Below are 19,185 nucleotides of genomic sequence, written 5' to 3'. Positions count from 1 at the left end.
CTTAAAATGGTTTCAGAGTAGCAGCCGTGTTAGTCTGTATTCGCAAAAAGCTCAGGAAAGCTTATGCTCAAATAAATTGGTTAGTCTCTAAGGTGCCACTAGTACTCCTTTTCTTTCCTCTTAAAATGTTTGTTATGCAACAAAGAGTATGGGTTATTCAGATATTAAAATAAGCATGTAAAGTCCTGCTGCAAATACAAGAACACAAAGAAGCTGACAAAAATTAAGTCAAGAAAAGGAAATGTAAGTGTATGAAATGTTTTCAAGTAATTTACAAATATTAATTTTTGCTTATCTCAGAACATTATTCTTCCAGTTAAAAAAGGGCAGAAAAGTGGGCAGCAGCACACACTATACATATACTCTAGTATTCAATTTTTCTCCCTGTCAGAAACACTAATTTTATTGTAAAAACAATTGCGTTGTAGAGACTTAATTTCTCTAGGCAACTCGGAGGTGAGCAGTAAAGACCTCCACGCACACGTTTCCCAGCAATAGATACGGTGGTGCAGTCTCACACAGAGCCCTGCAAAGCCGAACATTCCCTCGCCCTCAGCCGCGAGAACTGCCTGCTCTAACATCCCGCCTTGGAGCCGTTGGCATTTTGTTTTCTATGGCCCAAGCAGGGAACGGCATGTTTCAGAAGACAAGCTGGATTCAGCCGATGATGTACGTCCTTGCGTTTGTTACCGTCTCCCGGAGCACAGGCACTGTCTCGCTGCAGCCACGCTAGCCACGAGCTTCAGGGCGCCTTACAGCTGCCACCTTTGCTAAACAAAAGAAGTTTAAGGGCGACTCTTTCGAGCGGGCGAGGCGGAACAATAGCTGTCTCACAGCCAGCCGCCCGGCCAGGCGGTAGCTCCTTCTGCACGCAGAGCCCAGAAGCTACCCTGGGGCCCGCTGGCCCCTTCTGCGGAACCCTTCGGGGGTTTCCTTTGCCCTGTGGAGCCCCGTCCCGCAGCACGCAAACCCGCGCGGCTGGCTTACGCGACTGGGCGGGAAGGCTGATTAAAACTCACGGCATTGGTTCGTTAGTGGTGTGAACCCCCCGCCCCCGATGCTCCGGTCCCTGGAGTTTTAAGCACGTGAGCACACGACGCTGCCTGTTCTCCAAAGACCCCGCAGCCTTTCAGGAGGGAGCCCGCGCGCCAACCTCTCCAGCCAGCTCCACCGGCGAGTCCCTGCTCCGCCCGCGCACCCGAGGAGCCTCCCACCACCAGCGCCGCGCACAGGACTGTCCGGCAGGCCCGCCGCGGCGCTGGCTCGAGGGGGGATGCTGCGAGGGCAAGAGGCGGCGGAAGGGCGGCAACAGGCGGCGTAGGAGAGCAGGCAGCCCCCGGCGGGACTGGCCGGGCGAAGAGGGGAACCACAGGCGCCCTGGGCAGCGGCTGGGCACCCTCCCTGCCCCGGCTCCGCGCCTGCCCCAGCGCCATGTGACTGACCCGCTCTGTGCGGCCCAGGGCAGAACGTCGGACTCGGTCCCCGGGGCATTGACCCGCCCGCCCAGGCTGACCCCAGGCCCCCTTGTGATCGCTGGGGCTGCCCCCCTCCGCCCGGCCGCCATGCGCTGAGAGCCGCCGGCCCGCAGTCCGGCTCCCATGGGGAGGGGAGCCCAGGCGGCGGCCGCTGGCGCTGTGAGGGCGGCGCCCTGCTTGGCCGGGGCATCATGAAGTCCCTGCTCCTCAGCCGCTTCCTGCTGCTGCTACCCTGGGGGCTCATCGTCATCCTCCTGCTGGACACGGACAGCAGCCGGGCGCCGCCCGCGCCCCCGGCCCGGCCCCCGCAGCAGGCGGGCCCCCGGCGGCCGGCGCTGCCCCCCATCTATGCCATCACCCCCACCTACAGCCGCCCGGTGCAGAAAGCCGAGCTCACCCGCCTGGCCAACACCTTCCGCCAGGTGGCGCGGCTGCACTGGGTCCTGGTGGAGGACGCGGCCCGGCGCAGCGAGCTGGTGAGCCGCTTCGTGGCGCGGGCCGGCCTGCCCTGCACCCACCTGCACGTCCCCACCCCGCGCAGGTACAAGCGGCCCGGCCTGCCCCGCGCCACCGAGCAGCGCAACGCCGGCCTGGCCTGGCTCCGGCAGCGACACCAGCACCTGCCGCCGCCGCAGCCCGGGGTGCTCTTCTTCGCCGACGACGACAACACCTACAGCCTGGAGCTCTTCGAGGAGGTAGCGGGGGACGGAGGGCGGGTGTCGGGCCCGGGGTGAATCCAGAGCCTGGCACACCCTGTCCACCTGCATGCACCTTAACCCAGTCCAGAGCCTGGCCCCCCGACACCCTGCAAACACTGGCTCCACCCAGTCCTGAGCCAAGCCGTGGTACTCCGACCGCTTCCATTCAGTCCAGAGCTGTGCATCTCCAGCCCCTTGCATGCACCTCCACCTAATCCGGAATCAGCCCCCCCCGCATCTTTAGCCAATCCAGAGCCGTGCACCCTGCCTGCACCTCCACCAGGTGACACCCAGGCCCAGAGAGTCCGCAGCACCACAGACCTTGCATATTCTTCTAACAGCCAATTAACACCCTGACCCTGCATGCACTCTTCCCCAGCCTGCACACAGACACAGTTTTATGCACTGTGCATTCACTTTCAGGAGATCTAGACCTTCAATACACCCAGAACTCATACAGTCCACCTAGTTTTAGGCACAGTGCATGGCCCCTCACCCAAACTCATGCAAAGGCCTTTCTAAAATCAATATTCCAGCATTCTGCACCCATCTTTCCCCAGACTCAACGTTTCACATATTCCCTTCTCCCAAATTCATGCACTCTGCAAGCATTCAGAGTACCAATGAATTTGTGCTGCTCCTGCTACCATTACCTTAATCTTAATTCTGCCTTTCAGGAACAGTTCCCCTTTTTTTCCCTTCCCACATCCTGAAGCAGTCACTTGCTCTTTTATCATTTTCTTGCTGAGATATGCAGAGTTGGATTATATAATGACTTCACTGTGGCTCTGTTAAAACTGGGATAAAAGAGACACCACTGTCTTTGATCTCTTCAGTTCTGGTTGTGTCTCTTTCTTTTACCCTGGAGGGCAAACTCACATCATGAATCATGGTCCTTTATAATTTAACTTGCCATGAATTACTTTGCTTGGAGTTGCCCACTCTTTTTTGAAGCCTGTCATTGTTCAAAGCAGAAAATCTTTTACATAATGGCTAAACATCTTTTCAGGAGTCTCAGTTGTAAGGGGATGTGTTTTGTCTTTATTCCAGCCACTCCGTGAAGTGCTTGCTCCCTTTCAGTGGGAGTTGGCAAGTGCACAGGGATGAGGTTATCCAGCTTTCTGATTTCCCACTGGCAGGAAGGAGGGATGTTTAATAAGTGGACATAAAACAGCAGAAGAAAGATCATGTATATTTGACAGATAAAAGAATACCTTGGCAGAAAAACGGGGGAGGGAAAGAGGAAAAAAATAGATTGGCAGACAATGTGCAGGAGTTTTAAAGAGATTGAAATCAGCATACTTCACTGCTTAAAGGTATGAACCTATCAATGTATGATAGTATCCTGTATTTAGCTAGCACTTCACATCCATGGGTGACTTACAATCAGTAGATGGAAACACCCAGTATACAAAGATGTGCAGCAGATAAAGCCTCTAGAGGGAGTTTGTTTTAGAAATGTTGATCAACGCAATTGACTAGTGTTTAGATTTAAAATATATTTTCTTCCCTTTTCAATACATTGACAGGTGCAAGTTCCTCATTTAGCAGAGCTGCTCTAGTTCCTTTTCCAGCGTGAGATGCAGCACTGAAGCTCCTAATTTGAGGACCTTACACTGGAAATGTCATATTCTGTTTTTCTGGGTTATTTTCCTAAACCTCCCTACACCCCCATGGCTGTACTTAGCTCATCAATGCAAAGGAATTCTATGCCTTCATCTTGTTTTAATGATGTCATCTGGGTTCTTTTGGAATTCGGTGCCAGTGTGGTTCATTCCGCTGAAGGTTACAACCCAATCCAGAAAATATGCCCCGCTCCCAGCAGTAGCACAGGGGCAAAGTCTGGACACAAATCCTTTCTATAATATACACAGGAAAGAGGAAACACTAAATGAAGAAGTGACAGGGCACACCAGTTGAGTAACTGTTAAGTTTATGCTCAAATAAATTGGTTAGTCTCTAAGGTGCCACTAGTACTCCTTTTCTTGTTAAGAGAAGATGGTCCTGAGTCAGCTTGAATCTTTTTTATTTCCTAGTCCTTTATTTCTAATTTCTGAGGATGATGAAATTAAAAAGGTACAAATTAGCTCCCCAAAGTGCTGGCTGTGAATGCAGGAATGCAAAGGATGAATGAATCTGTAGGGTTAACCTTGAAGATTACAGGCACAACAGGCAATCCATGTTCAATTATTTCTCTTTGCTAACAGGAATGCCAGCCTCTTCACACATGCAGCTAAGCAATTCTAAGCCTCCTTTCAACACGGTTCAGTGCTAAGAAAGAAATGTGTGCTTTGAACAGTCCCATGTTCACAGGGAAACACATTTGTGAGTGAAGCTCTTGCTATGAGATGCAGTAGCAGAAACAAACAAAACAGATCTCAGGGAGAGATTTCAATCTTCAAATATCTACCGAAACAACCCCATTTCTGTTTTCCCTGCAGCACAGATGGGCTCTCGTGGTGAGGGGGAGGTACTGCTGGAACACAGATAATCCTCCCCCCCACCCCCCGCCCATATTGATCTGTTGCTCTGTCCAAGCAACTAAAATCGTTTGCAAATGAGCCTTTCCAAATGCCACAAGCAGAGTGTGCCTTTCTGGTGAGAAGGTGGACCGCATAGCCTTGTTTTCAATCAGGGCATTGGTCAGATTTCTATTTCTCACTGAAAAAACTTCATATTTCTCATTGGAAAACCTTCACTATTTTCATGAGTTCTGACTTGACAATTTTAAAATAAATTTCTGTCTCCCCTTTGGGAATTGATTGAGTAAATTGTGCTCCTCCTCTCCAAGCATGAAGCGGCCAGCCTCAGAACACATCACCTATGACAGAAATCCTGTAGTAATTCCCTTCCTGAAAGTGGCTTAATGGGATGTGAGAGGGAATATGTTAATGCTTAATGCTGTTTCCTATCCTTCCAGTAGCAACTCTTCTAAATGGTGGTTGCTGAATCGCTAATCCCAAAGGAAACCGGATTTAAGACCTATTGTAGACGAGGAAGGGATTGGGATAGACATGGGACTGGAAGCCAGAAACTCCTGTATTCTAATCCTGCCTTGAGCATGGACTGCCTGTGTGATTTTTGAACAAGTCACAATTACAGCCAGAAAATGACTATGTAAAATTGCTGTCTTATTAAATAGATCTGCATGTGTGTGTTCAGAATCATAGCTGCTGATTTTAGTGACAAAAGTAGGGATGTTTTGGTAATATTTTTCACTCCTGTTAGCACCAGAAAGACCAGAAAGTTCAAACTCTGAAGGACTTCCAAAACCCCATAGGAGTTTTGCATCAGTTCACTTTACACTGGTAATGGTTTGCATTGGTGTAGCTCCAGTGATGCAATTTTCTCTAATATACTTAAGAGAATGTGAGCCTCTTTAATGAAGCATCCCCCTGCAGCAGCTTTATTACTAGAGAAGGTGTACAAGCCAGAAGGAATGCGCTTTGTGAAATGCCAGGTTGTTTTTGTCGAGGTGTCAGTTTGAAAAATCTAGTCTCCATTTATGGTATTTTATAATGTGCTCATCATCATATTAGAAATGCACCAGATTTATTTGATATGGAGAGATGTTAAATATTAGAGTTAGTAAGAAAACAGCAACAGTTTTCCTTTACAATTAAAAATAAAATGCAGGGTTTTTTCTTTTTAATTAAATCTGGAAACAAATATAGACTAACTGTAGTAAACGTGGAACCCCACAGGGCTCTTTGTACTGTGGCCCACACATTTGCCTGTCTCCCCTGGGTGGTGTGGAGCTTAATTTGTTAATAGCCAAAAAATGTGCTCTCCTATTCCAATTAAATGAGGTTGCTCCAAGCAGGTTTTAACTATAGTTTCTGAAGTGGTGCTGAGGATGGTTTGTCCTTAGCTACCTTGCAGCTAAACTTTGATCCCCATTGGTTCCTCTGCATCTTTTGTCAGGAATGAGTATTTTTAACAACTTAGAAGAGGCTTCTGTGAGAGGAGCAGTTGGCCAGTGTTTGGAGTGCTAAGTGATATTATGGCAATAACTGAGAAATTGTTCTCTGGAATAAATGGAGGTCCGGCCTTTAGATGCTCACAACTCTTTTCACTTTAGGATGTAACCTAGAAATTTAGGTCTACAATTTCTCTTTAGTCCAGATAGCTGTGTCAGTATTTATCTATTTATTTTCATAGCCTAGAGACCTAGAAGTTGATTGATTCTTTACCTGAGATGTGGATCACTCATCTACAACCCCATCTCCCATCAAAAGCAATTCCTCCCCCCGCCCCCATTCTGGAAATGTATTTAATTATATGATCAGACAAGATACTCAACAAGAAATTAATTTTCATAGCAAAGCCAGTGGAAGGACTGAAGCCCAACTAACATTTATTTCATGAATTTTATTGAGATTTCAACATGAATCAGTGTGACCTCTCTTTCTTTCTTTTCTTGTAGGTTGTTTTGAGTGATGCAGTTACCCTTTCTGTTGCATTTAGCTCACCCTATGCCTGGATACAAGTAATTTATAATAAAGTGCTAATACTTTGATTTCCAGTTATATACTTTTAGATTTCTAAACAAAAATCTTAGTTAAGACTGAGACTATCTGATCCTGTAATTCTGCCTCCATAGAATGTTAGATTAATAAGTCAAAAACAACAGTTTTTGTGGTTCCAACTCCAACCTCTACCTTAACTTTTCATATCTCTTCCTGCCCACCTTGTATATATCACTAAGCCAGAGATTCACTTACTCTGCCCTTTCTGTATTTTAAATAATGGGCCATATACTATTACTTTTAAAACCTATATATGTTAAATTTACACGTACAGATTGGGTGTCCTCCATCAGTTCAGCTAATCTCCTGCTTCTTACTCAGACATACCTGTCAATGAAGACTTCAGTAGGAGGTTGTCCTGCTGAAAGGATACAGGAAAGGGCTTGATGTATGTAGAATCAAATATGCCATCTCAAAATCTGCAGTGTAGTTATAGCCACCTCAGTCCCAGATATTAGAGAGACAAGGATGGCTGAGGTAATATCTTTTATTGGGCCATCTCTCTTACCAACAGAAGTTCATACAATAAAAGATATTACCCCACCCACAGTGTTCCCGCTAATTTTTCCCATCCATTTGTGGAATGAATTTTGTTATGTGCACCAATATGGAGGTGATGTGGGTGACACATCACCTCCATATTGGTGCACATAACAAAAGTAATGGGGTGGGGCTGAGGGGTTTGGAGTGTGGGAGGGGGCTCAGGGCTGAAGCAGAGGGTTGAGGTATGTGGGGGAGTGAGGGCTCTGGCTGGGGGTGTGGGCTCTGGGGTGGGGCCAGGGGTGAGGGGTTTGGGGTGCAGGCGGATGCTCTGGAGCTACGGCGGGGAGAGAGAACTCCCCCCAGCTCTTTCTCCTCGTAGCAGCACCTGGTAGGCGCCCCAGCCGCGGCAGGGCCAGGCCAGGGCTGAGCTGGGGCTGGGGGAGGGGAGGGGCGCCCCAGCCGTGGCAGGTTCTGGCTGGGGCTGGGTTTGGGCTGCCCCTCCCCCAGCTGCAACAGGTCTGAGGCTGAGTTGGGGCTGGGGGAGGGGTGCCCACTCCATGAGAAATTAGTGAGTGCTGCTCAGCAGCACCAATGGCAGCCAAGCTTCCCCAACCCCCCAGCACCTCTCACCTGCCAGTGGCCCCGCTGACCAACTCCTCCCGCTCCCTCCCAGAGCCTCCTGCCTACCGCGAACAGCTGTTTAGAAGCATGTAGGAAACTCCAGGAGGGAAGGGGAGGAGTGGGGATGGGGTATGCTTGGGGGAGGAGGCAGGGAAGGGGCGGAATGGGGGCAGGAGAAGCAGGGTAGGGACCTGGGTGGAGGGAGGGAGGTTGAGCACCCCTGGCTAGAGAGGAAGTCAGGGCCTCTGGGCGCCCCTCCCTTGGCCGCAGCAGGTCCCAGCTGGGTGGGCTCCCTGAGTGCCTGCGCAGTGCTAAATAGGCTGCTGCGTGGCCGTACAGCTTACAGAGAGCTTAGCTCACCCACCTTGTCGATTCAAGATATTGTGAAATAACTGATTTTAATAACTGCCTTTCTTCATACTGGGATATGTCTTCCACCTTTATTTGTCTTTTGTGGTTATTCTAACCATTAATTTGTTCCCAGACAAAACAACTTTGTTAATCTTGCAATAAAGGATGAAAGAATTTTTCATTTCATTCAAAAACTGCTAAGACTTAAGTAATAGTTCAGGGGTGGGCAAACTTTTTGGCCCGAGGGCCACATCGAGGTGTGAAACTGTATGGAGGGCTGGGTAGGGAAGTCTGTGCCTCCCCAACCAGCCTGGCCCCTGCCCCCTCCCCCTGACTGCCCCCCTCAGAACCCCCCCTGCTCCTTGTCCCATGACCGCCCCCTCCCAGGATCCCTGCCCTGGGACCCCACCCCCTATCCAGCCCTCCCCTGCTCCCTGTCCCCTGACTGCCCCCTGCCCCCATCCACACCCCTGCCCCCTGACAGACCGCCCCCCCCGGGATTCCTACACACTGTCGAACCCCCCTTGTTCCCCATCCCCGACCGCCCCATCCCCAAGAACCTCCGCACCATCCAAACGCCCCTTGTTCCCTGACTGCCCCCGGGACTCCCTGCCCCTTATCCAACCCCCCGCCGCCGCCCCCTCCTTACCATACTGCTCAGAGCAGCAGGAGCTCACAGCCCCGCCGCCCAGACAGAGCCAGCCGTGCTGCCCACACGGCGGCGTAGCTGCGTGGGAGGGGGCTAGCCTCCCGGGCTAGGACCTCAAAGGCCGGGCAGGACAGTTCCGGCTAATAGTTGGTAGTGTTTTCAAAAGACTCTGAAGCTTTCTCTAGGAAGTTCTGATTTATCGTTTTAGTTTATAAACTAACAAAGCAACACACCATATCAACCATTTGACAGTTACCAACTGCCTAGCTAGTTACCCAAACTGCCCCGATGGTCAACTTGAGAACTGTCAGACTCAGACATTGGATCCATCCTTTCACACAGGTTTATTAAAAAGAAGAGTAAGGTACTAAATATTTTATGGTCGCTAATAGGAATGACCTGTTTGATGTCTGGGTTTGTGGTAGTCCTTAGGATGGCACTATGAAGCAGCGTTAAGGTTGGTTGGGTGACCCAAGCTTTGCATTTTACCAAAAAAGGTGGGTGGGTGTGTGTAAAAACTGGCATCTTATCTGGAATTTCCAGTCAATGCAGTTTGCTGCCTGGGAACCTCCTGGGATTTTAAAAGTATAACAGGATTCCTTGTATGACTTGTATTGTCTGTGGGCACTTTGGTAGCGATGCAGGAAATCTGACAGATTTTGTAAATCATGCACAAACTGACCTCATTCCTTTCCAGAAAGCCTTCTACACCCATATGTGGCTTCCTCATCCCTATTTCTGGTCCAGGACCTGTTATGACCCATGTAGCTTTTGCTCTTTTATTCTTCCGGGCAGGACTTACCTGCACCAAAGTGGTTCCCTTGCAGAACCTCATCCCATCAGGAGCATCTGTCTGTACCACGCATGCTTTGCAAAGCCCTTGTCATGCCATGTACATTTTGCAAAGAACCTGCTGGGTTACCTATACTTTACCAAGTGTCTGTCAAAATAATGCATGTATCAAATTGATGGATTATCAAATTTATGTATGTATTTTGTACATTTAAAAAGAGACGTGTTCAGTGCACCTGAATATATACATATCTGCAATACATGTATGTAAAAAGATGCTTGTATCATATACATGGTACATGTTATTTTTAAATGGATTTAAATCATGTTGTCCTTACTTATATCTATATGGGTGATAACACCTTTAAACTGATCCATAATTCATGCATGCGTCACTAGCTTCCAATGTACTACCAGCATCTCTGCTTTTTAGGGACTAAGGCCCTGATCTAATGCCCATGAAAATCAGTGGGAGCCTTTCCATTGACTTAAATGGATGCTGGATTCAGGCCGTATTTAAGCAGTTACCTTGAAGTTTTGAAGATATGATTACTCAAAAAATGTTAGGAAAATCTTCTGAAAGGGAATTAAGAGTATATTTCCTAGCCTCCATATCTCTGAAACTGCTTATGTGATTTGCTCCCAGTTTACCAAAAAAAATTTACACTGAATTTTCAGATTAGGCAGGTTTTGTGTCTGCTCTAGTGGAAGCTAGTTCGACTGTAGCTCTGGAAGGACTAGTGTGCCTTCCACTATACGTTTAATGTAATCTGTTATTAACCAGCATAGGTCAGTTGTTAGTGATTTCAGTAGTAGTCAAAAATGGGTTCCTATGTAATTGTGTATGGATAAAATGACAGCCAAATGGATTTTTTAAAAAAAGTTTATTAATAGACTCCTACCAATATTTTTTAAATGTGACTGGTATTATGAAATCTTTGAATCTACAGAATTGGTTGGAAAAAGCAGATTTTTGCTCAGCTCCCTAGTTTTGGGAAACAGTATTTAGCAGCCTAGACAGAATGAAATATTAGCCATCTGTCATTGAGTTTTTTTTCTTCATATTAAAAAAACCTTACCTTAAGAAACAATCTAAATATGTTTAGACCACTACTGGGTCAGTAGTGCATTAAATATTTTTCTAATGTGTAGATGAATTTGATACACTTGAGGGTATATGAATGCACACTGATATTAGAGTTAGTCAAGTGATGCCTTTTCTAAATAGTTCAGAATAAACATAAGTTGCTGGGAAAAAAAGCTGGAGTAACTTTAAAAGGAGAGAAACTAGATAACAGTAAAAAAAGGGGGGAGGGATTTGGTGCAGGTATTTAAGGATTTAGGGACCCTATTTTTCAAGATGCTGGACGTCCTCAAGAGATGCTGAGCATCCTCAGCTCAAGCTCTTTGGGACCAAATCTTGTCGTCTTATACGTTTATAGTGAAATCCAGACCATTACTACTAATAATAATTGAGGGTGGCCAGCAGCTCTGAAGAGACACTTGTTTTCCTTCAGGATCAGGACCTACCAGAACAGCAAAATGAGGAAAGAGAAAGAGGATCTATTAAGTAAGAGTGGGATAATAAACTCAAATAGTAGATATTTGCAAGGGTAGAAAGTCTATGAAATTTAAAGGTTGAGTGCTCTCTTCCACATTTTGCTATATTCATTGTCAAAATATAAGCTGCTGTTTCAGAAGGTTTCTAGTCCTAATTGTAAAGCTAGTTCTGGTGCATGACTGCCTTAGCGAATTTAGAGCAAGACTCTAAATTATAAATATAGTACATATATATTACATTATCGTCATACCTTGCACTTAATCTAAGGCCTTATTTACACAAGAAAATGATACTGATGTGTTCATCAGTTTAGAACCTAAAGTTAAATTAGTGCAGCTCCCTTGTGTAGCTACTCCTTTTGGTTCAAGAGTGTCCTATATCAAGTTAGCTTGAGTCATTAAGGTTTGACTTTGGCTAAATCAATAAAATGCATTTTTAAACTGAAATAAGTGTGTCCACATGAGGGCTGTGCTCTGCTTTAACTAAATCAGTTTTTAAAGTGTTTCTAAAAACTTAGCGCATAGCCAATCTGATAGCTTTCTTTGACAGGGTAACAAGCCTTGTGGATTGGGGGGAAGTGGTAGATATGCCATATCTTGACTTTTGTAAGTCTTTGGGTACTGTCTTGCATGACCTTCTTGTAAACAAACTAGGGAAATACAACCTAGATGGAGCTACTATAAGGTGGGTACATAACTGGTTGGAAAACCGTTCCCAGAGAGTAGTGGTTCACAGTCAAGCTGGAAGGGCATATCAAGTGATGTCCCACAGGGATCAGTTCTGGATATGGTTCTGTTCAATATTTTCATCAATGATTTAGATAATGGCATAGAGAGTACACTTATAAAGTTTGTGGAAAATACCAAGCTGGCACAGGCTGCAAGTACTTCGGAGGATATGATTCAAATTCAGAATGATCTGGACAAACTGGAGAAATAGTCTGAAGTAAATAAGGTGAAATTCAATAAGGACAAATGCAAAGTACTCCACTTAGCAAGGAACAATCAGTTGCACACATACAAAATGGGAAATGACTGGCTAGAAAGGAGTACTGTGGAAAGGGATTTGGGGGTCATAGTGGACCACAAGCTAAATATGAACCAACAGTGTAACACTGTTGCAAAAAAAGAACATCATTCTGGGATGTATTAGCAGGAGTGTTGTAAGCAAGACATGAGAAGTAATTCTTCTGCTCTACTCCACGCTGATTAGGCCTCAACTGGAATATTGTTTCCAGTTCTGGGCTCCACGTTTCAGGAAAGATGTGGACAAATTGGAGAAAGTCCAGAGATGAGTGACAAAAATGATTAAAGGTCTAGAAAACATGACCTATGAGGGAAGATTGAAAAAATTGGTTTTGTTTCGTCTGGAAAAGAGAAGACTGAGAGGGGACATAACCATTTTCAAGTACATAAAAGGAGGAGGGAGAAAAATTATTGTTCTTAACCTCTGAGGATAGGACAAGAAGCAATGGGTTTAAATTTCAGCAAGGGAGGTTTAGATTGGACATTAGTAAAAACTTCCTGTCAGGTGGTTAAGCATAAATTAATAAATTAATGGAATAAATTACCTAGGGAGGTTGTGGAATCTCCATTATTGGAGATTTTTAAGACCAGGTTAGACAAACACCTGTCAGAAATGGTCTAGATAATACGTAGTCCTGCCATGAGTGTAGGAGACTGGACTAGATGACTTCTCAAGATTTCTTCCAGTCCTATGATTCTATGATTGTATGCCTGGTATATTAGCCCCACTTTACAGTTGAGGAAATTGAGACACACAACTATCATGGGGTGAATTCTGTTTCCAGTCACAATTTGCAATCCCCTTGACTTGTATGAGCATGACTCAGGCCACAATTTGGCCTTAAATGATTTGCCTGTGGTCGCATAAGAATTGCGTCTCAGAGCTTATGGTCAGGAGACTTGCATTCTAAGGTCCATACTTCTACCGTACACCATCTTTCCTCTTTTATAGAGGTACAGTGGTAAATGTTGAAGAGATGGAGTTCTAAATCCAACTTCTAGCAAAATAAATTGGAGCTGTTTGTAGAAGTCTGCTGGTGTCCCACTGGTACTGTGTGGCAAGTCCAGGCAATAATCTGGGCACTAGCATTGCATCAGAATGCAGATTACATGGGAACTGAAACAATAGAAAACTGAGAAGCAGAAAAAAATGTTACACAAAGCTGAATTTTCTGGAGACTTTTTAGTCCTAAATGGGGAGGCAGTGATGGATGGCTGTGAAAACATTCAGCAAATTGTTACAGTCTGGAAGCCTTTTCATGATAGAAGCAGTGACTAGATTCCCTCCTCTTCATCTTTTACTTCCAGTTCCCTGGGGTTTTTCCATTTTCCAACCAATTTGACCCCTTCCCTATCATTCCTGCACTTCCCAGGTCTTAATCTTCTTGAGTGACTAATGAAGTGCTATTTTTGGCAAGATAGAGAGTGTGTGTGTGTGTGAGAGAGAGAGAATGAGAGAGAGAGAATCGTTTTTGTTCTCTCTCTGCTTTTGTTTTTTTTTTCTCTCTCAGCTCTTGGCTTTCGGAGCTTCCTTCCCCCATTATCTGTTCTCTGATTCCCCATTTCCCTCTAATCAGTTGTCCTCATCTTCCTCCATCACAATGCTCTGTCCCTCCCGTTTTTACTTTTCCCTTGTTCTTTATCTATTTTACTCCTCCTCCCCCCATGCTGTTCTTTCTTCTCCTGGCTTTACCCATCCACTTCCTCATTCTTCTTCCTCATATCCTGTCCCTTTTGAAAAAGATTGCCACATTGTGGTTGCCAACCCTCCAGGATTGTCCTGGAGTCCCCAGGAATTAAAGATCAATCTTTAATTATAGATAATGTCATGTGATGAAACCTCCAAGAATTCAGCCAACCAAAGTTGGCAACCCTATATCACATGTATACTGTGGCTTCAAGTTTTGATTATTCAGATAACAGATGTGCTGCTGTCCATTAAAAATATAGTTAGAGAAACAGTGCAGAATTCTTGTGGTGCAATGTATGGGATTACATTGGTATCTGATAGTCTAATATCTTTAAATTACTCTCTCTGTGCCCTAACACTTGTTAGGGTCAAGCAGAATAGAAAACAAAATGAAATCTCTGATACAGATTGACTTATTAATCCATATGATTTTTCCTACCCTGGTACATGAACAGTGTTCACAACACATCAGCACATTAATGTGTAGTAATACTGAGGCTTATAAGACATTTTGCCACTTCTACTCTCAAATATATCCTGAGACTGTAAAATACTCTACAGTTAGCATTTACACAGCCTTAGATACATTCTTTCACTTTGCGCTAAGGGATTTTTATGTTCTTGGCAGCTACTTAGATTTGTAGAGAGTGACCGAGTATACAGGAAAGAGAACAAAGAAGTGAGATTACAACATAAGGGTGAAATGAATCGGTCTGGAAGTATCTGGTTTCTTTTTCCTCTTTAGGTACACACTTAACATCTACACAGGGTTGATGAGTTCCTGAGTGAATAAGAGGTGAAGCTTAATGGGCCACCCAGTTCTGCTTCTCTGAGGTCAAGGTACTTCTCGCTTACACTGGGATAAAGGCTTGTCTACATGGAAAGTTATACTAATATAAGATAAGATATGAATTTAAATTATCTCCATGTGTCAACACTATTATTATAAGAGGGTCTGTCTTTTTATTTAGCTTATGTCACTTTGGAAGGGGTTTACACTAATTGGGGAAAGTCATTCTTAAAAGAATAAGAGTATCTGCAGTAGGGTTTATACTGGTATAGTTATATTGGTTTAACTATACCAATTAACTATACTGGTAAAACTTTCCTGTGTAGACATGTTCTAAGAGAGGGCAGGCAGGGCTGGCCTTACCGTGAGGTGAACTGAGGTGGCTGCCTCAGGTGCCAGACTGGGGGGGGGCTGCCACTAGGACCAAAGTGTAGAAAATTGTGTCTGCTGCTGGTGCATATGTATTCTCTTTGCTTTAGATGCACAGAGATGGTGGACTGCTGTGCTGGAGGAAGGAGGGCACAAGAGACAAAACAGGCAGGCAGGAGAAAAGGTGAGAGGGAATAACAGAAAGCAGCAGGAGCTGCAGGGAGAGAGAGAGAAGGAGCCTCTTATGTACCTCTCTAGCACCCTCAGGAGCCTGGACTGATTAACACCAGCTTCTCAGGGAGCTTCCTGTTTCCTGTAGCTTCCCTGAACCCACTTGAGGAGAACAAAAAGAACAGGAGTACTTGTGGCACCTTAGAGACTAACAAATTTATTAGAGCAAAAGCTTTCGTGGGCTACAGCCCACTTCATTAGATGCATAGAATGGAACATATAGTAAGAAGATATATACATACAGAGAAGGTGGAAGTTGCCATACAAACCGTAAGAGGCTAATTAATTAAGATGAGCTATTATCAGCAGGAGAAAAAAACTTTTGTAGTGATAATCAAGATGGCCCATTTAGACAGTTGACAGGAAGGTGTGAGGATACCTAACATGGGGAAATAGATTCAATATGTGTAATGACCCAGCCACTCCCAGTCTCTATTCAAACCCAAGTTAATGGTATCTAGTTTGCATATTAATTCAAGCTCAGCAGTTTCTCTTTGGAGTCTGTTTTTGAAGCTTTTCTGTTGCAGAATTGCCACCTTTTAGTCTTTCATTGAGTGGCCAGAGAGGTTGAAGTGTTCTCCTACCGGTTTTTGAATGTTATGATTCCTGGCAGTCAACTGAAGTAGTAGGAGCCAGTTAGGCCCTTAAGATGCTGTCATCTTTCCTCACTCAGGCCCTGCTACCAGCCTGCTTATTTGTCCCCTTCAATTGAGTCTTGAGAGCCACTATAGCTGGCACAGAACAGCAGTCATGAGTGAAAGAAGAAAACACCCCTCTGGGTCAGCATTCAGAAAAAGAAAGCAAAGGAAGCTTTTCTATCTAAGCAGGAAGGAGCTCTCCTGAGATGCATAGACACAAATGTGCACGGAGAGCCTTCCGGCCCCAGTGAGGATGTGAGTGGTGAGGAGATGCCTGATCTTCCAGTTAGTCAGAGTGCAGGTGACCTGGCAGCTACTGCAACATCCCTATCTCCATCTCAAATGGATGTAACCATGCACATCCCTGAAGAAAAATGTAGATCAGAGAAGAGTGTGGTGGAGGCGCAAGAAACAGCTGCTGCTGAGTTTAGTTCCTTAAGTCTAGATGATCCAGGACTGTGGACCCACTTGAGCACTAGCCTGAGGGACTTCCTTGTACTGCATGGGCCACAGCAAGTGAAAAACTTCATGTTCCCCAAAGACAATGAAAATAGAAATTTCCATCCAACACATTATTGAAATCCCCAATGGTGACAAAGTGGAGAGGCTATGGCTTATGTACTCAAAAACTCAGAATGCTGCATCCTGTTTTTGTTGCAAACTCTTCCAGTCTAATGTTCCAGCCACATTGCTTCTACAGGAACAAAGGACTGGAAAAATCTGGCTAGAAATCTGGCATGCCATGAGAAGGCAGCAAATCACCAGAGAGCATTCCATAGGTGGAGAGAGCTTGAGATGAGACTAAGTTTAAAGGCCACCAAAGATGAACATCAAGAGAAGATTGTGTCAGAATCTCTTTACTGGCAAAGTGTTCTGAAAAGGCTCATTGCCATTGTGAGAATGCTTGCTACCTAAAACCTAGCACCATGTGGCACGTCAGATCAGCTGTATGTGCCAAACAATGGAAACTTCCTTAAAATTGTGGAGCTGATGGCTGAGTTTGATGCTGTACTCCAGGAGCATCTAAGAAGAGTCACCACCGAAGAAATGTACACACACCAGTAACTTGGAAAAACAATTCAAAATGAGATCATAGAGTTACTGGCAACAAAAGTCGAACAGAAGATTGTGGCAGATCTGAAGTCAGCAAGATATTACTCTGTTATTCTGGACTGCACACCTGACATCAGCCATACGGAACAAATGACTTTAATGGTGCGTTTTGTAACAACAATAGAACCTAGTGAAAATGTCCCTGCAATGGTGACAGTCAGAAAGCATTTTCTAGAATTTATTGACATTGATGATACTACAGGAGCTGGTATGACAAATGTGCTTCTTAAAAAGCTGGAAGATACAGGAATTAAACCCTCGAGCTTTTTTTGTCCCATGCAGTTCTCATTCATTGAATTTGGTGGTCAATGATGTAGCATCAGCTTCTAGTGATGCTGCTGAATTTTTTAATGTAATTCAGAGCACCTATGTATTTTTCTCTACATCAACTCATCGATGCCAAATTTTGAAGCAACATCTGGGAACATCTTCTCTGACACTGAAACCACTAAGTGCCACACAATGGGAAAGTCGAGTGGAGGCGATAAAGCCTATCAAACACCAAATTGGAAAGATAGATGATGCCATAGTTGCCATTATGGAGGATAATGCTGTGACAGGAACTGTTTGTGGGAGAACAGTGGCAGAGAGAAATAGAATTACCAGAAACATACATAACTTCAAATTTCTGTGTGGCTTAGTGTTGTGGCATGACATAGTGTTTGAAATAAATGTTGTAAGCAAGAGACTCCAAGGTGTTGACCTTGATATATCTGGAGCAATGGAACAAGTGGACAAAGCAAAGTCATACCTACGGTCTTACCGGTCAGATGAGGGATTTCAAAACATTCTGAAGAGTGCACAGCAGTTGGTAGAGGAACTTTACACTGAAGCTATTTTCCCACCCATTCAAGAATATGAGAGTCACCAAAGAAGAAGACATATTGATTACAAGGCACGGGATAATCCCATAAGAGACCCCAAACAACAATTCAAAGTTGAATTCTTTAACCAGGTGCTAGATTGTGCAATACAGTCAGTTCAAGAACGTTTCATGCAGCTCAAGGAACACAGCAGTATATCTGGGATGTTGTATGGTATTCCAAAACTCCTCACTATACCTGAAGAAGACCTACATCAGCAATGCAGGGCACTAGAGACAGTGTTGACACAGGATGACATGCGCGATATTGATGCGAGTGATTTAGGTGATGAACTCAAAGCCCTTTCAAGATACATTTCAGCCGGATCAACTCCAAGGGCTGTTCTGGAATATATGTGCACAAATAAGATGACCACCCTCTTTCCAAATGCTTTTGTTGCTCTGCGCATACTTCTAACACTTCCTGTAACAGTTGCCAGTGGAGAACGCAGCTTCTCCAAGCTGAAGTTAATAAAAACACATCTACACTCCACAATGACACAGGAGAGGCTGGTCAGCCTTGCAACCATCTCAATAGAGCATGAGCTGGCCCAGATTGTGGACAGTCAGCAGGAAGCAGTTCAAATCTTTGCAACCAAGAAGGCATGGAAAGCACTACTTTGATTATTCAAACAGATAAAAATGCCAGTGTTTACTATGCAGAGAAGAAAAGTTACATTTGCTGTTCAGGTGTTTGAAAGTTAAGTGTTACTTAAAAATTGTGAACAAGGCATTTTAAGTTGTTAGTTCTCCTTTATTGGGGTAGGTAGCAGAGCAGTACCATGAGAGGAGTAGAACAGGAAGAAGGCAGAATTGAGACGTTTCAAAGTTTTGGCCCAAGCGAGGGGGCATAGGGGCGTCATTTGAGCACCCCGCCTCAGGTGCCAAAATGCTGTGGGCTGGCCCTGAGGGCAGGATCCAGCCCTGCACCTGTATGCACATTTTGTGACATTAGATCCAATATGTGTACATGTTACAATGTATATATTTTTACAAAGAGCTCAAGAAATGGGTGTAATGTTGAAACCACAGCTACCGAACCACTTCATGTTTTGCAGTCTTGAAGTAGTCCAAGTGACTTTTGTGCACTAAATATTTAAAAGAAGATAGTAATTAATGTTGTGAACTTTCCATTTCACCCCACAGAGCAGTAAAAGACCAGGGAAAAATGACAGCAAACAAAAAGGCCTTAAACAGGAAAAATACAGTACAGACCCATTTACGCATGAATCCGCTTAAAGCGCGGTAGCGCCATGCTTCCCAGTGCTACCTATTTAACACGCAAGACTCAGGAACTTGCAATGTAGC

At 44.9% G+C, this 19,185-nt stretch overlaps 1 protein-coding gene across 4 annotated transcripts in view; it reads left to right on the top strand.

The window, feature by feature from the left end:
• The first annotated feature begins 531 nt into the window (after window positions 1-531).
• The window catches only part of B3GAT2 (beta-1,3-glucuronyltransferase 2), a 68,340-nt gene continuing 49,686 nt past the window's right edge, over window positions 532-19,185 (top strand). The window contains exon 1 of one of the 4 annotated variants that reach the window (XM_073336384.2): window positions 532-2,170. In XM_073336384.2, the coding sequence (XP_073192485.1) occupies window positions 1,667-2,170 (504 nt within the window). In that variant the 5' untranslated portion in view covers window positions 532-1,666. The remainder of the gene's footprint in view (window positions 2,171-19,185) is intronic. The other 3 variants (XM_073336388.2, XM_073336386.2, XM_073336387.2) reach the window with 3 other exon arrangements.

The sequence above is a fragment of the Lepidochelys kempii genome, chromosome 3 (genome assembly GCF_965140285.1).
Source record: "Lepidochelys kempii isolate rLepKem1 chromosome 3, rLepKem1.hap1, whole genome shotgun sequence".
In the NCBI taxonomy this organism is placed as follows: domain Eukaryota; kingdom Metazoa; phylum Chordata; order Testudines; family Cheloniidae; genus Lepidochelys; species Lepidochelys kempii.
This window is presented reverse-complemented; position numbering and strand designations above follow the sequence as displayed.